Genomic DNA, 17,601 nt, shown 5'->3' with positions numbered 1-17,601 from the left:
TACTGCAAGCCATGCCTCCATAAAATATCCAAATCTGAAGACTTGTTTGTGTCACATTAAAGCTGATCTTTTTCAATTTATTGTGTAAACTCTTGATTTTTCCCAACTTCCCTTTTCAAAGCACAAGTTCCTCTGCACCACTTCCTTTAATCAGCAGCTGGTAAACTGTAAAATACTAAATTGGTCTTTTCATTGCTTATGTTTCCTTTCAGGTTGACAAACGCTACCACAAGCTGGTGGGTAAATGGGACAGTGAGGAACATCTCACACAAGGGACTGAAATACTCACTGGCTTTATTAAACAGATCAGAGCAAAGTTTCCCACGTGGACCAAAGAGCAGTGCTTTAAAGGTAAAGTTAGGAAACTCTCAGAGACCACAAATAAACTATATTTAAAACCATAATTAACACACAGAATTACCAGAGAAGTGCATTAGTCCTTGTTTTTTCTTTTATTTTAAGATTTCTATTGAGTTATTGATTGATTGATTAATCAATTTATTGAATTTTATTGTAAGCTTCTGAAGATTTGACAGAGGTTTTAGAAATAATATAAGCATGCCTTTTCAGATCATACATGTAAATACATTATTGTAAATATTATGTCAGTACTTGGTTTGATTTCATAGCTCAGTTGTAGTATAATGTCTGTTTCAGGGGGAATATCAGCCTACAATGCAGGAGTGAAAAATGTCCGTACATATGAGCGCATGGACGTGGGCACCACCGGCGGTGATTACTCCAATGATGTCGTTGCCAGAGCCCAGTGGTTCAAAAGCAAGGGTTACTGAAGAAAAGGAGTTGTTTTTTGTTTTTGTTTTTTTATTCCAATGATCGTTCATTGTTGTTTATTTTGTTCTGTATTTGTTTGGATGAAATAAAACTTACTTAGTAAAATCATGTGTCTTTCACGTAATACAATATATCTAATAAATAGCGTTTCCATGCTCATACTACGATTGTTTATGTATAATGTATAATTTTATGCCTAATTGCTTATGACTCACAAACCATACAGACTAGAAATGAGTTATTAAATTCAGTCTAATCATATATTGTTTATTATTTTATATTTTTATACTGTAAATTTTGTTTTGGTTTATTTATTGTTTTAGGCTCTTTCATTGAAAGTCCTTTTCAGAGAATTTGATGAAATTCTAATTAAACAATCCTAAACCATGTGATAAGAAATGTTGAAAATTGGCGTCCTTTTACATTGGTACAAGTGCTGAGATTTCCCACAAACGTTCTCACAAAATTTCTTTTCACTTCCTTTTCTTGCCTGTACCTGCAAAGTTAAAGCTTTCACTTTAGCCTGGCAGATTCATCAGAAGTTATGGTTGACATTTTTGAGGTGTATGAAGCACCTGAAAAACCTGATAAACCTGCTCACCATTATTTAACGGCAGAAAAAAAAAAAGTTAAGTAGATACTGAAAAGCAGTTTGCCAGCTGGATAGATTTTGATCTGTTTTCTGATTTCATATTTCAATAGTTGTATAATGTCTGTTCCAGAGGGGGAATACATACAACGCAGGTGTGAAGAGTTCATTTATTTCCCTAACATCATGTGACTTTCATCTAACTAGTAAATCAAAGTCTATTGCACGTTTATAAATAGCACCTGTATGGGTGGAATGTATCTGCCCACTAGCCGCCCCGCCCACTGTCAAAGTGCAGCTGCTTCAGGTGACCAGGCAGTCTACATGAATGAGTGCCGATACGTACGATGTAAGTAAGAGATTCAGTTCCCAGTTTTATTGATTATAACAGGATTTTTTTGAGAATGCAACTTGCACTAAACTGTCAAAATGTTATTTGGTAATGTAAACAGAGCCTATTCTTTCCTCGCTTTCTGTATGGCCTGTAATTTATTCGCTTTTTGAGTAACCGTGGAAATGAAAGCGCTGTATTAGTATAATTGTGATCGATTTAAATACAAATTCAGTCGTATAAAAATTGTTTTATGACGTGACACCCATGGGCGTAAATCCCGGGGGGGACGGAGGGGACATGTCCCCCCCCCCCCAAAAAAAAAAAAAAAATTATTAAAAAAAAAAAAAAAATCGCACTCTCTATTGTGAAAAATATACGAATGTATACCTAAAATAATTGTGTAAGTAGAAAAAAACCCGCACAAAATGCATTTAGAAACAGTTGAGTTCCCCCTCCCCTTCCTCACAGTGGTTTGGCCCACTGCCTGCTTTCCCAGTTCAAGTCAGGTGTGTGGCTGCGGCTCAATTAATTCCTTGTTTTTATTGTCGTGATTATTTTTTATGATAGTTTTACTTTCTTTATGTAAAGCAATTTGAATTACCATATTATTTAATAATTGATTTTGTTACAAAACATTACTTATTTTATATATCTTTTTCACAATAACAGTCATGTTTAAATTTTATTGTATGTTGATGGCTTGACTGTAAACAACATAACAAACAATGCAATAAATAGTTTTGAAGAAAAATCTGCTTTGTCATTGAACCTGAGAAAAACTTTGAAAATAACCATAATGGCACAGTCTCCATGCTACAATAATAATGATAGAAGCAAAGTTTTTCACTGTGGGGACATATCTTTATAAGTACAATTTGACTGTATTATTTGTGTCCCCTTCAAAAATTGCTCATGAGAAATTTTATATTTATTGTCCCCCCCTACTGTTAAACGAAATTTACGCCCATGGTGACACCCATATTTGCGATTGTTATTAACTTAGCCTTATAAGTTTCCCGCTCTCCGCCTATGTTCCTACACAATTAAACTAAATCTACAAGTGAAAATGAAATGAAAAGTGTCGATTAAAGTACGTTTATACCGCTGTCTCGAATAAACTGAAAGTAAAAATTAAATAAAAAGTGTACATTTATTGTATTACGCCTGTGTCGAGTCCAGTGAAAGTGAAAATGAAACTAAAAGTGTCGATTAAACTTAATCTATTTTACGACTGTTTCGAATAAAGTGAAAGTGAAACTGAAACAGTTTACACAGTACTTTTATTTAGAGATTCAGTGATGGTTGTCAAATTTGATTAGATTTGGCTATTAGGGCCCATATCTAAAAAGTCCTAAAACCATTTAATCAGAAAAGTACAATTTTGTAACCTTTCATTTCTCCACACTATAGTAGAACATCTGGAAAAAAAGAGAAACCACTCCTTCTGCAGTCATAAACACATCCTGATTTAGTGACAAGGCTCATCAAGCTCAGTGATTTGTTCTAGGTCAACATCATGGGTAAGTTATTTACGTTATATAATACATCAGGTGCTGACTGTTTTTATATGATATTGTGTGAATAATGAGGAGCAATTTGTGATAGTGAGTTGCTGTATAAATATTCTGTGTAAAATAATTTACTGACTTGATAATTTCTGTGTTCTTTCTAGCATGCATTTATGGAAATATCATGAACATAGACACCACCGGTGTGTCACAGGCCACAGCAAATCAAGACAGATTAACTGTAAATGGTGAGAATGCATGACTACATACAAATTATATCAATATATAGCAACATGTGATATCATTATAACAATGATTTAATCTTGAAAAGGTGTTGAAGCCTCCAGAAGACTGGCTGAGACTGATCTAGCCCAGATGGAGAACTACAAGGGTTTAATCACCAGAGTTGGCAGAGCAAAGCAGATGGACCCCGCTGTGATTGCTGCAATCATATCTAGAGAATCCAGAGCTGGAGCCGCTCTGGAGGGTGGATGGGGTGATTATGGCAATGCCTTTGGCCTTATGCAGGTTGGTTAGAGGAAAAGATCTATTTTATTTCAAAATATAATAACATAAGGGAACACATGAGTCATAATTTCAGGTATTGAGAATAAATGAAAGTTGCCACCTAACTGGAAATTGTCACAGATGTATCATGCAAAATAAGGAGAAGTTGCAAACTTTGCAAAAATGAGTATGGTACATTACATATTTCTACATTTTCTCTTCTTTGGTGTTTCATTTAGGTTGACAGACGCTACCACACTCCAGTAGGTGCATTTGACAGTGAGCAGCATGTCACACAAGCTACTGAGATACTCATTAGCTTCATTAAAGAAATTAAAGCAAAATTTCCCTCGTGGTCCCAAGAGCAATGTTTTAAAGGTAGGTTTGCAATAAAGTTTACAATAAATAAATAATCATAACATAAAGGCAAATAGAAGTTCATCACTTCACTTTCATGTCTCAGTTGTAGTATAATGTCTGTTTCAGGTGGAATATCAGCCTACAATGCAGGTGTGAGTACAGTCGGTTCGTATGAGAATATCGATGCCAGAACCACAGGACAAGACTACTCCAATGATGTTGTTGCCAGAGCCCAGTATTACAAAAGCAAGGGTTACTGATGAACATACAAGAACCTGTAAAACCCTTACATTAGTGAAATGAGTACAACAACTCAAGAGTCTTAATTTTTAATATTAGGCCTATTGTTGTGATAGGGTTAGTGAAATATAGATATTAGATTGCTAATAAAATCTTTCCAAACCATTTAAGAGTTTGAGTTTTCAAAGTACGACCATTTTAATGATACTACAGAGCTGCAGTGAATTTCCTATAATAAAATAAAATTCATTTATTTATTTAAATCATGTGTCTTTTATTTATCACAATGATCTTAAGAAGAGTCCTTCCAAATTCACAATAAAATAACTGCATTTATTGCTCCTGAATGTAGCCAACATTCAGAAAAAAGGTACTTTGTACTTTATCTATCATATATAATATCGGATCATATTAGTACCTTAAAGGTACATTTTAGTACTTTGAAAGTAAATATTTGTACCTTTTCACTTTGCACCTTAGGGTACCACCCCAGCGACAGAACTGTACCTTTTTTTCTGACAGTGAAATAGACACAAACGCATCTTGAAATAGCCTGTCGTTCTCTACGGCAGACGGCACATGCTCAACTTAACGACATTATTCAGAGAACATTGGAGGGTACTGGAAACGTTTGACATGCTGTTTGCGTCAAAGTAAAACCTTTGCGAAGTAAAACTTTCAAGTTTACAGCAACAAGAGTAGACAATGCGATGTATTGTTTCTGTAGCAACTACTGTTTACACCAGTGTTTCTATCAGTTTCCTGTAGCACGGCTGCAGAACTTCCTGTGAACTTAACTCTCCCTTGAGCCAGTTTCTAGATATTGAATCCCAGCCTTGTTCCTGATTGCTATGGCCTGACCCTTTGGCATCACTTTTTGATGCACAGGGTACCCCATTAGCATCATTTTTCAACATGTAGGGTCCTTCATTGCTTTAAATAAGGAACTCTTGGCGTCATAATGCTGATGCAAAAGGCACTGGGAATTTTATTGTCGTGTTGGGGTGTTATTTTTCAATGTAAACACGTCACAAGTTTTATTTACATTTCATTATTTACACATTTAAGAGCACTTAACCCAGGGGTCACCAAACTTGTTCCTGGAGGGCCAGTGTTCTGCAGAGTTTACCTCTAACTTTCCTCGACACACCTGCCTGGAAGTTTCAAGTATACCTAATAAGACAGTGATTAGTTTTTTCAGGTGTGTTTGATTAGGGCTGGAGCTAAACTCTATAGGGACACCGGCCCTCCAGGACTGGGTCTGGTGACCCCTGACTTAACCCAATCCCTGCTCCTAAACCTACCATTTGTCAATAAAACATAAGATATAACCGGCAGATACAGCTACAGTCATAATTTATTTAAAAAGTATTAATGTTCCAAGTCTTCCGTGCCAAAAAGGTTGATTTGTGAGGAATGAGGACCCGGCTGTGCTTTGTCTGTCATTTTATCGTTTCTGCAAGACTGTTTAGATAATGGACACACACCATCTACCTTGAAACTGTTTGTGGCTGCTATTTTAGCTTTCCAATAGCTCATTGACTGTTGCTCAGTGGGGAAGTACAATTTGGTAGTGGGGTTTCTGAGAGGAGCGCGTCTGCTGCAACCTCCTTGCCCTAACCTGTTACCTTTCTGGGATCTTTGGTGCTTAGTGCACTTTCCGGGCCATGCTTCAATCTGCTGCATGCAACTGAACTGAAAGTGCGTAGCACAAATCCATGAAGGAACGTTCCAAAGTGAAGTAAACTTCAACTGATTTCCCCTGCTCAGGGAATAGGGACCAATGAACACTGTGTAGGGATCATGTCAATAGAAACACAGTTCACGCACGTAGCTCTCTTCTAACGAGTTGAATCAGGTGTGTTAACTAAGAGAGACATGCAACATAAGCATAGCAGGGACTGGAGTTGGGAAACGCTGATCTAGACAGGTCTAGTGATTTTAAACCAGGGGTGCCCAAACTCAGCCCTGGAGGGACGGTTTCCTGCAGAGTTTAGCTCCAACTTCAATTAGACACACCTGAACAAGCTAAGCAAGTTATTATTAGGCATACTTGAAACTTCCCAGCAGGTGTGTTGGAGCTAAACTCTGCAGGACACCAACCCTCCAGAACCGAGTTTGGATGCCCCTATTTTAAACTCTCTGAGCAGCCTATTGGCTGTTTTGGAGGTTGCAATAAAGGGCTGCTGTTTTTGAAACAGCAGTTGTCACATTGGATTGCGTAACCGATAGGGTTTGCATGTGCTTCTAAAAGGGAGACCTATACTTTTGGAATTCACGCTTACTCCACTAGGAGCATGGTTTCTTCATGGGCTTGGGTTAAAGGGATATAGATTCAGGACATCTGTCTGGCAACAAGTTGGGCTTTTCAAAACACCTTTGCTAGATTTTACAACCTCCAGATCCCTGTCCCCAAACAAACAATTTCAACATAAAAATAAGCATTTCTTCAGGAGCAGATAAAGCCAAAACAACAAACAAAAGAACGGCCAGAAGGAAATCTAGTTACCTGCAAAGAAAATAAATACAAATTCAGAACAGAACTTTTACTTTACTTCCTAACTAGCAAAAACAGGAGAAAATAAGAACAGCCAACATACATTTAAGTATGATTTTAAGTTTAAGCTTAAAGGAGAAATTCACTTCCAGAACAAAAATTTACAGATAATTTACTCACCCCTTTGTCATCCAAGATCTTTCTTTCTTCAGTCGATAAGAAATGTTGTTTCTAGAGGAAAACATTTCAGGAATGTTCTCCATATAGTGGACTTCAATGGTGCCCCAAAATGCAGTTTAAATGCAGCTTCAAATAGCTCTAAACAATCCCAGCCGAGGAAGAAGGGTCATATCTAGCAAAAAACGATCAGTCATTTTTTAAACAAATTGGCAATTTATATACTTTTAAACCTCAAATGCTCGTCTTGTCTCATCTCTACGATGCAAATACGTAGTCTGTGTAATTCGGGTCAATACGGTTAGGGTATGTCGACAAACTACTGTCTCATTTTTCCTTTTTTTTTTTTGGTAAAGGGCATCTGATCTTCTTTGCATGTTCACTTTGTAAACACTGGGTCAGTACTTCTGCAGCGATGTAGGATGATTTTGAAGTTAGGGAAAAAAACGAGATGGGAGTTTTTCTAGATACCCTAACTGTATTGACCATATTGAACCAGAAAAAAACAGTGTTTGAGGTTAAAAAGTATATAAATTGTTAATTTGTTTCAAAAATGACAGATCATTTTGCTAGATAAAACCCTTCTTCCACAGCTGGGATTGTTTAGAGCCATTTGAAGCTGAATTAAACTGCATTTTGGAAGTTTAAACTTGGGGGCACTGTTGAAGTCAATTATATGGCGATAATTCCTAAATTTTATTCCTCAAGAAACATAATTTTAAGAGATGAACGTCTTCAATGACAAGGGGGTGAGTAAATTATCTGTACATTTTCATTCTGGAATTGAACTTCTCCTTTAACACATAAAACTGCACACTCTTGGGAGAAAGAATCTCTCACTGGTAGTACTGATGTTCAATTCTTGAATGAATCGTTCTTTTGAATGGATGGGTTGCATTGTAACCATGCAGTCATCCTTACCGAATTCCAAACAAGCAGTGTCCATAAACAGTGCATTAACATCACTCACTTTCTTCCTACATGCTAAAGCGAGTAAAAGCGACATACTGAAGAGAGCACTTTCAGTTCCAACATAACATGACACTGAGTTGTTTGAAAAAAATGCATATAGTGACATTGTTGGTGATGACACAAGGAACCGATGAATCGGCTATTTGAACTGGTTTGATGAGCCCAACTGTTCCAGTTTACAGAATTAGTTCACAGAAATTAACTTTGCATCACCACTGGCTAGCTCTCTTGTTCTGCTTAAATACTGGATCTTTTTGACATTAAGGAGGACCAGACAGTCAAATCACCTAGACTGGAGGAGCACAGAAAATACAACAAAACATACACAAAAACTACAACTCCCACTAGGTAGCATATCAATGAATTACATAAACCATTAATTATAACAATGGCTCATGTCATTTATAAATTCATACATCCTGGGAAGCAATCTTGTTATATATTGTTTTTGCATAAGGTAAGCTAAACATTACAGTCAGCATTCTTTGTTTTTTTTTGTTTTGTTTTGTTTTGTTTTTGTTTTGTTTTTTTGCTAACAGCGACAGTTAATGAGACAGAAAATTATAAGATAGTTTAGAAGGAATCCGGAAATTACACAAGCTAGTTTCAAATCGCTAAACCGCATAAATGCAAGATGTCAAAGTGTGTTCACTGCAAATCGTTCTTCCATATAATGTGCAAATCTGAAGACTTGTTTGTGTCACGTTAAAAGAAGGTGCCATTCTTTTTTTATTTATTGTGTAAATTTGATTTTTCTCAACTTCCTATTTCAAACCACAAGTTCCCCTGCAGCACTTCTTTTAATTAGCTGTAGGTTAATCCAACTTAATAAGCTTTTAAATTTCAATTGCTCTCTTCATTGCCTATGTTTCTTTTTAGGTTGACAAACACTGCCACAAGCTAGTAGGTATGGGACAGTGAGAAACATCTCAGACAAGGGACTGGGATACTTATTGGCTTTAATTAATGTTTCCCCAAAGGACTAAAGAGCAATTCTTTAAAGGTAAAGTTATGATACTCTCATAGACCACAAATTAACTATAAAACCATAATTAACTCTCAGAATTAATAATTCTACTTTTTTGTTCACTTGCTTTTTATTTGTTTAGATTAAATAAAACTCATTCATTCACTCACATCATGTGTCTTTCATGTAACACATACAGTACACAGTGCTGCTTGAAAGTTTGTGAACCCTTTAGAATTTTCTATATTTCTGCATAAATATAACACAAAATATCATCAGATTTTCGCACAAGTGCTGAAAGTAGACAAAGAGAACCCAATTAAACAAATGAGACCAAGATATTTTCTTAGTCATTTATTTATTCAGTAAAATTATCCAATATTACATATTATGTCCAGGTTTTGTTCTGGCCCAGCGAGCCACTGCACAAATTTCTGCAATGGACACACCACTAGACCATTCCCAAGACGAGGCTATGCCTCTGGTGGAGTGGAGTTAGCCCAATGGGACATCGTAGCCCCAATGAGTAAGCTAGCGTGATAGCATTGACTATCCACCTAGAAAGTCTGCGCTTCATGACCGTGGCTACCGAAGCAAACAAAGAGCTGTTCCGACTTCTTAAGGGGGTGGAATGCTCAATGTAATTCCTCAATGCCCTGACTGGGCAGAGTAAATTAACTCCTGGTCCTCCTCTGAGGGAGGGAGTGCAGAGAGCATAATTACCTGTGCCCGAAAGGGAGTAGAGGGAACTTAGGTACATATCTATTTCTCAGTTTCAGGATGACTAAGAGTCACCTGGTCTGAACTCAAGACAGGAGGGGTTTTCAGAGAGTGCCTGTAAATCTACCATACACTTGACTGACGCTAAAGCCAGCAGCAGAACAGCTTTAAACGTCAGGGGTTGAAGGTCTGAACCCAGTGATGGTTCAAAAGGAGGGCCCTTCAGTGCCCTCAGGACCGTAGAGAGGTCCCAAGTAGGGATAGTGAGGGGACGAGGAGGGTTCAACCTCCTGGATCCCTTCAGTGTTGTAGACGGAGCTCTAGCTCGAGAGATAGTGTTCAAAACACTTTCTGGGAGGTTCACAGACTCCCGTCCAGAGACCCAAGGTGCAGGGCCCGCAGCTTGGGCTGGGAGTGCCATATTGTCCCATTCACCTAAGAGAGGTGGTCCCATCTCAGGGGAATAGGCCAGGGGGGGCTGCTACAAGCAGCTGGCACAGCTCCGAGAACCGATGTTGGTTTCTCCAGAGAGGGGCCTTGTGCCTCTGTTCTGACTCGCCTGATTACTTGAGGGGTCAAGGACGTCGAGGAAAAGCAGAGGTTGGGCCAGCTGTGGGTCAATGTGTCCCTGTCCTTCAATAGTAAATTGGGCAATGAGAGTTGTCTTCTGAGGTGAAGAGGTTGACCTCTGCCTTGCCAAAGATCTCCCAGATTCTCTGAATCGTCTGTGGGTGAAGTGTCCACTCCCCAGAGGGGACGTTGCTTCATGATAGCATATCTGCTCCGCAGTTCAGTTTGCCCAGTACGTGCGTCGCCCTCAGCAAACGCAAGTTAAGCTGAGCCCACTCCAGAAGCCCAGCATCTTCTGAAACGCCTCAAGAGGGCGAGTGGCTCCAAATTTAAATGAGGCCGCGAGCTGCTGAATGGCCAGTGCATGTTTTGGCATGACTACTTCCCTCATTTGGGTTGAGCCGAGAACTGTTCCCAGGAACGATATCCGCTATTGGGAAAATTGGCCCAGAGGCCCAGGCAAACCAAGTGGCTGAGGAGGAAAGATCTGTGAGATAGTAGCTCATCCTCCGACTGGGCCAGGATGAGCCAGTCATCAAGGTAATTGAGAATGCAGACTCCCTTCTGTCTTAAAGGGGAAGTAGCTGCATCCATGCACTTTGTAAAAGTGCATGGATCAAGCTACTGTACAGTACAAAGAATGGCTGCGTACTGATATGAGAATCTCAAGAACCATCTGTGGTGTGGGGCAATTTTGATGTAAAATTGAGTCCCCTGGGTCAGACTTATGGGAGGATCTGCTTTAATGTAATCATCCTGAACGGCCTTCTCATGAGGGCACGATTCAGGTGTCTAAGATCGAGGATGGGCCTTAGGCTGCCATCCTTCTAGGGGACAAGGAAGTAGCAGCCGTAGCAGCCTGACTCCCTGAGCTGGGGGGACATTTTCTATGACTCCTCTAGCCATCAGATTCATCACCTTGTGCATAAGACATGTACGTCCTTGCTCTGAACCAAGCTTACGATTAAATTTTTTGCTCATTCTTGAAAATTTGGTCTCTATTTGCACTCTGAATATTGATAAAGTATCCTAGCCTACTTTGCTTATGGCTGCACTTGTTGTTTGCACTTGACTATTTTTGGTTTAGACTATTTTTTATTTATACTGTTTTTATTTATCAAAAGTGATGGTTAGCATTGTTAAAGTGTATGAAGCACCTGATAAAACTGTTCACCAATAATAAGACATAAATAAACAAGGAAATTCAAAGTTTTGTAACCTTACATTTAGAGGAAGAACATCTGAGATAAACAGAGGAACCACACCCTCTGCGATCATATATAATCAGGGCCTGCTGAGGTCTGATTCAGTGAAAAGGCTCTTCAAACTCAGTGATTTGCTCTTTCACAGCAGTTTTATGTCAACATCATGGGTAAGTTATATAATATCAGGTTCTGACTGTTACTATATGATATTAATAATAATGTAACACTGCTTAAATATTCTGTATGAATAATAATCTATTGACTTGAAAGGGCTTGATATTTTCCATGTTGTTTCTAGCATCCATTTATGGAGACATCATGAAAATAGACACCACTGGTGCATCAGAGGCAACAGCAAAACAAGACAAATTAACCATAAAGGGTAAAATGCATAACTGCATACAAATCATATGACTCTTTTGTTTAATTTGCCAATATATACATTGTGCACTATGTTACAGTATGTATTAAAATTATTTCAATTGGTCATAGGGGTTGAAGCCTCCAAAAAACTGGCTGAGCATGATCTGGCCCGGATGGAGAAATACAAGAGTATGATCACCAAAGTTGGCAGAGCAAAGAAGATGGACTCGGCTGTGATTGCTGCCATCATATCCAGAGGGTCCAGAGCTGGAGCCGTTCTGAAGGACGGGTGGGGCGACCATGGCAATGGCTTTGGCCTCATGCAGGTTGGTCAGAGGAACTGATTTGCTCTATTTAAACGCAGACTTAAGATAAAGCTTGCATGTGTGTGCACATTAAATGAAAGTGAAAGTCAAAAAGTAAAAGTGAATCTGTGCTTTGCATTTGCCCATCCAACTGCACACACACAGCAGCGAGTAGATAAATGATAAATAATAAATAAGGTTCAAGGTGTTTAAGTTGTCACAATAATCATCTATGCAAAGTGTTAATTATTTCTGTTTTTTTCCATGTTGACAAAGTACGCAAAAATAAGTTTGGTACATTAAATATTTCTAAACATTTGTAATTGTTCTCTTCTTTGATGGTGTCTCTTTTAGGTCAACAAACGCTACCACACTCCAGTTGGTGCATGGGACAGTGAGCAACATGTCGCACAAGCTATAGAGATACTCATTGGTTTCATTAAAGAAATTAAAGTAAATTTTCCCAAGTGGACACAAGAGCAATGCTTTAAAGGTAGAACACTTCCACTCTCAGAAACCACAAATATGTCTTGTTTTTAGAAACTATGCACATTAGAATGTTGATTTGATAGATGAATATTGATTAATTAATTGATTAATCAATCTATACATTGTTTAAAAAAACTTTCATATAAAAATTAAATGATTTATGTAAATTAAATAAAATGTCATCAGTCTGACTCAGTATTGCATGTCTGTTTCAGGGGGAATTGCAGCCTACAACAAAGGTGTAAAAAGAGTGATTTCCTATGAGACTATCGATGCCAAAACCACAGGACTAGACTACTCCAATGATGTTGTTGCCAGAGCCCAGTGGTTCAAAAGCAAGGGTTACTGAAACAGCAGTTTTCTAGATGCTACATACAGTGTATCAACTTTACTTGATTACTCCTTATTATTGAAGTTACTGTATTAGTATCACTTAAATATAACATATAGGTTGCTAATACAATCCCTTTAATTGTATAGTATTGTATTGTATTGTATTGTAACAACTTTATTTTTATATCTTTAGTTTCTGTGTCTTTTTATTCAGTATCTTTTGTAAGTAACTTCTAATATCATTGCATATGATATGATGAAATAAACGTTTTTCACTTTAATTGTCCGTCTTATCAACAGTCATGCCATTTTCACATTAAAATGACCTCATAAATGACCATTTGTTTGCCTGTAAATTCCATCTATTGTTGTTTTGTTTTTGTTTTTCTTTTTTTTTTTTTTCATTTGTTTGCCTGTAAATTACATTCGCTTCCACAGATACACCCAAAAGCAGAATGGTGTTTTTAGCAGCACTGATTACAACACGATTACACATTAGAAAAACTGCAAGCTTTGTTTCCAAATGTCCAAAGTAAGATTCTGTGTCAGTGGCAAAACTTGCAATGTCTCTTTCCCTTCCTCTCAGGAAACCAGAGATGGTTTCTGTAAATGTTTTTGAACAAGAGTCAATTGCAGTTTTTCCAATTGTAAATGTATTTACTGATATCAAAATTAAGCATTTTTTAAATAAGGCTAATGATGCCATTGCTGATTACAAGAATAATCAGGCTAAATTTTACAAGTGAAGACTGAAGTGTTGAAATGTTTGCAGTTACTCTTATCCTGTGTGATTAAATGCGACATAGCTTGCCATATCATATGGTTCTCTAGAGGGCGATGTTGAGCCTCATCCTACACTCACACGTGACACTGCAGAAAATCATTAGTAATAACGTTTTGCTAAAGTATGTAAGGGTGATTATATTAAGAAACCATTAGGAAACAATACCGAGTATATAAAACGTATTTTTAGTACATCCATGATATTTCCATGTTTCACTTTTAAGACGTATTAGAGTCCTGCATTTCAGCATTTCAGCGAGTTTTTTACGCCGATAGGGCCGAGCTTCGGGCCAATTTTCGTCATAGTTCAGACGCACGCCGGGCATCTGGCCTGTTTTATGCTTCTCTTTATTTTTATATTTTAGACATATATCAATGGTGTTTAAAAAAAAAGAAAAAAAGAAAAAAAGAAAAAAACAGGCTACTGCGACTGTCAAGAGAGGCTTGGACGGTGTTTAGTGTCCTGTCAGCAGCAGCAGCGAGCGCAAGTGTCTTCTGTGCAGCTGTTAGAGATCTGCGTTCAAGTGCATGCAATAGGCTAAAGCTTGCCACAAACCACCAGGAAAAAAAAGTAATGAACATGAATGTGTAAGAGTAAAATAGTAAGGAGATTTTTGAATTATATATTAATAAACTAGTGTTTTCTGAGTCTAAGTGTTTTAAGGATGAAGTTAACGATCCTTACTCCCCATCTCACTGGACGAGCCTTTAGAGATAAATGCGTCTTTACGGATTAGCTACATAATGAAAGCGTTTTTGTTTTCCATTTGTTTTATTTTGTTAAGTAGTCATTTAAAGCTTTCTACATATATATTTATCATGTCTGTGATTAATGTATTCGCTGAGTTTCGGTTCATTTTTGACACTGCAGAAAGCACAGCATGTTTGTTTTCTTTATTTTATAAAAGCACAACGTTTTATTGATATTGTGAGTGCACACAAATAAAAGTAGACCCTTTGCAGTTCCGAATGATGTATAACGGCATATTTTAAATTGTTTCCATGTGCAAATGCAAGTGATCGTGCTGGTGCCTCCATGTCCTAAAAAGTGCGCTTTAGCCTCTACTCTTGCAGAAACTATTGGATATGCGCCTAATAGCGCACATTTATATAGGTTAAACGTTCTGCATTGTTATATGCTTTAGCTGTTTTATATTTAAAGATTTTACTTTAGGCAGGTCTTGATTTGAGAAGGCAAAATTGATAAAACAGAGTATGATCAATTGCCGCTGTCTGCTTGGTCGTTACATTAAAAAAAAAAAAAAAAAAAAAAAAAAGAAAGAAAGAAAGAAAAAAAACTAGCTCCAAACATTTTTCTAAATTAACTTAATAAAAAACCGAAACGAAATATAATCACTTTGCCATTACATACAAAACTAAACTATTTTAATTGCTAAAACAGTAGTGTAAGCTGTTTTGGGAGAAGGGGAAAAAGGCGGGTTCGGGTCGGACTTAAGGTGCGTTCACGCCATATCGGAATTCCCGTAATGGGATTCCAACTTGTAAAAATCGTTCAGGTTCTCCTAGAACTCGTAATTACAACTTGTGAACCGCTGTACCACCTGACCAATAGGCTCTGTTTAGGCATTGATAGTGTTGCCATAAAAAAAAGCATAATTCCGAGTCTGAGGACGTGAACAGCTCAGAGTAGAACGTCACATGTTGTCATCTAGAAATTACGGTAATTACGATATGGCGTGAACGCAGCATTAGGCCTAGAATTCGGATAAACTATGCCCACAGAAAAAAGATAGGGGGTGCTGCAGCACCCTCAGCACCCCCACTTCCCGCGCCTATGCTATTATCACTTGATTTAACATTTTTTGTCTTTGGGAAGATACAATTTATAAAACACATAATGCAGTTATAAAGTAGCTAGATACTGAAATGCAGAAGTATAGATATGAAGTTGACAGCATCATTGGTAGGCTATTGCAAGTAAATCAATTTCTTGATAAACGGGGTTGATTTTGTTCTGTTTTATGATTTCATATCTCAGTTGTAGTCTGTTCAAGAGTGAGAATATCTTAATATCTGAATATCTCATTTATTCCCTCACATCATGTGTCTTTTATGTAACACATAAATATAATGAGTAATTTTTGCGCTTTCATAAACAGCGCCTGTATGGGCGGGTCGTCTATGGACTATATTTCCATGTGCCCACCAGCCGCATTGCCCACCGTCAAAGTCCAGTGCTCCAGATGACCAGGCAGTCTGTTGGATTGAGTGCAGATCTACGTGCGATGTAAGTAAGAGATTCAATTCCCAGTTTTATATAATGTTCTTTGTATATAATGTATTCGTTGTTTCAATAACCGTGGAAATGTTTTAATTAAATTGTGATCTCGTTAAAAACAAATTCAGTCGTATTAAAATTGTTTTATGACGTGACACCCATGTCTGGTAATTCCTAAAATAACGGGTTTGTGATGTGCGTTTGTTATTAACAATATGCTACTTTTAGCCTCATAAGTTTTCCACCCTCTGCCTGTCCCTATACACATTAAACTAAATCTATTACGGCTGTCACAGACAAAACGAAAATGAAAAAGAAATTTAAAGTGTCGATTAAACTGAATCTAGTATGACTAGCTCAAAAGTGAAAGTGAAAATGCAATAAAAAGTGTGGATTAGTTGTGTTACGGCTTTGTCGAATAAAGTGAAAGTGAAAATGAAGTGAAAAGTGTCGATTAAACTAAATCTATTGCGGTTTCATTTACGGTTGAAATGAAAAGTGTAAGTTATGTGTGTGTATATATAAACAGTTGCCCTGTCCAAATACTCACACTTTCGGTCTTTGCACTTGACTACTAACTTACAGGCTATGACGAATTTCCTGTTTTTGTCCCAAGTGTTCAAGTGAGCCGGACACCCATAAATAAACTAAGCAGCTTTACGTTCCTCATCTCTAGTCGTCGGCATCCCTCCTCCACCCCGACTCCTCGCCATTAACCCTTCCAGGGGTGTAAGCGCGGGGTCCGGGCTAAGGGTCCGAGCTCGGACAACACGCCAAATACGCATACTTTTATTCCTCTATATTGTCTGTAGGGCCAACTCGTGAATGGGCTACTTTTAGCCTTATTGAATAATTCATAAAATTCAGTCAATTCATTTATTGTTGATTATTAAAAGTTGTCTAATTTTAATTAAATATTTGTTTATTTATTGATTTGAAAATACTGTATATATAATTTCAATATTAATACAATTACAGACCGTATACACATTGATTATTTCATGTTTGTAATGGATTTGCCTTATATAAATAAATAGAAAATGCATTTTTCAAATAAAATATATAGCGGGAAACAGTTTATATACAGTACTTCTATTTAGGAATTCAGAGATGGTTTTCGAATTTGATTTCATGTTGGCTGTTAGGGCCAATAACTAAAAAGTCCTACAACCATTTAATCAAAAAGTCACATTTTGTAATCTTCCATTTCTCCACACTATAGTGGAAGAACATCTGAAAAAAAGAGAAGCCACTCCTGCAATCATATATAATCACGTCCTGATTTAGTGACAAGGCTCATCAAACTCAGTGATTTGCTCTTTCACAGCATTTCGAAGTCAACATCATGGGTAAGTTATTTACGTTATATAATAAATCAGGTGCTGACTGTTTTTATATGATATTGTGTGAATAATGAGGAGCAATTTGTGATATTATATTGCTGTATAAATGTTCTGTGTAAAATAATTTACTGACTTGATAATTTCTGTGTTGTTTCTAGCATGCATTTATGGAAACATCATGGACATAGACACCACCGGTGCATCACAGGCCACAGCAAATCAAGACAGATTAATCGTAAATGGTGAGAATGCATGACTACATACAAATTATATCAATATATAGCAACATGTGATATCATTATAACAAT

General features: G+C 37.3%; 2 protein-coding genes across 9 annotated transcripts in view; both read left to right on the top strand.

Annotated features, from left to right (window-relative positions):
- The first annotated feature begins 786 nt into the window (after positions 1–786).
- Positions 787–17,601, top strand: part of LOC127159979 (lysozyme g) — a 32,087-nt gene continuing 15,272 nt past the window's right edge. For 2 of the 8 annotated variants that reach the window (XM_051102659.1, XM_051102657.1), the window contains exons 1-3: positions 15,873–15,959; positions 17,173–17,299; positions 17,452–17,535. In XM_051102659.1, the coding sequence (XP_050958616.1) occupies positions 17,296–17,299; positions 17,452–17,535 (88 nt within the window). In that variant the 5' untranslated portion in view covers positions 15,873–15,959; positions 17,173–17,295. Of the gene's footprint in view, positions 1,731–3,125; positions 3,236–3,387; positions 3,472–3,554; positions 3,752–3,969; positions 4,109–4,216; positions 4,556–15,872; positions 15,960–17,172; positions 17,300–17,451; positions 17,536–17,601 lie in introns of those variants that run through there. The other 6 variants (XM_051102660.1, XM_051102662.1, XM_051102661.1 and 3 more) reach the window with 6 other exon arrangements.
- Positions 11,518–13,250, top strand: LOC127159980 (lysozyme g). The gene is made up of 5 exons (XM_051102667.1): positions 11,518–11,605; positions 11,737–11,820; positions 11,931–12,127; positions 12,461–12,599; positions 12,811–13,250. Exons 1-5 carry the CDS (start codon positions 11,602–11,604, stop codon positions 12,942–12,944), a joined length of 558 nt encoding a protein of 185 aa, XP_050958624.1. The 5' UTR covers positions 11,518–11,601; the 3' UTR covers positions 12,945–13,250.

The sequence above is a fragment of the Labeo rohita genome, unplaced genomic scaffold, assembly GCF_022985175.1.
Source record: "Labeo rohita strain BAU-BD-2019 unplaced genomic scaffold, IGBB_LRoh.1.0 scaffold_271, whole genome shotgun sequence".
NCBI lineage: Eukaryota > Metazoa > Chordata > Actinopteri > Cypriniformes > Cyprinidae > Labeo > Labeo rohita.
The sequence above is the reverse complement of the archived record's forward strand: the minus strand, read 5'-3'. Positions and strand labels throughout refer to the sequence as shown.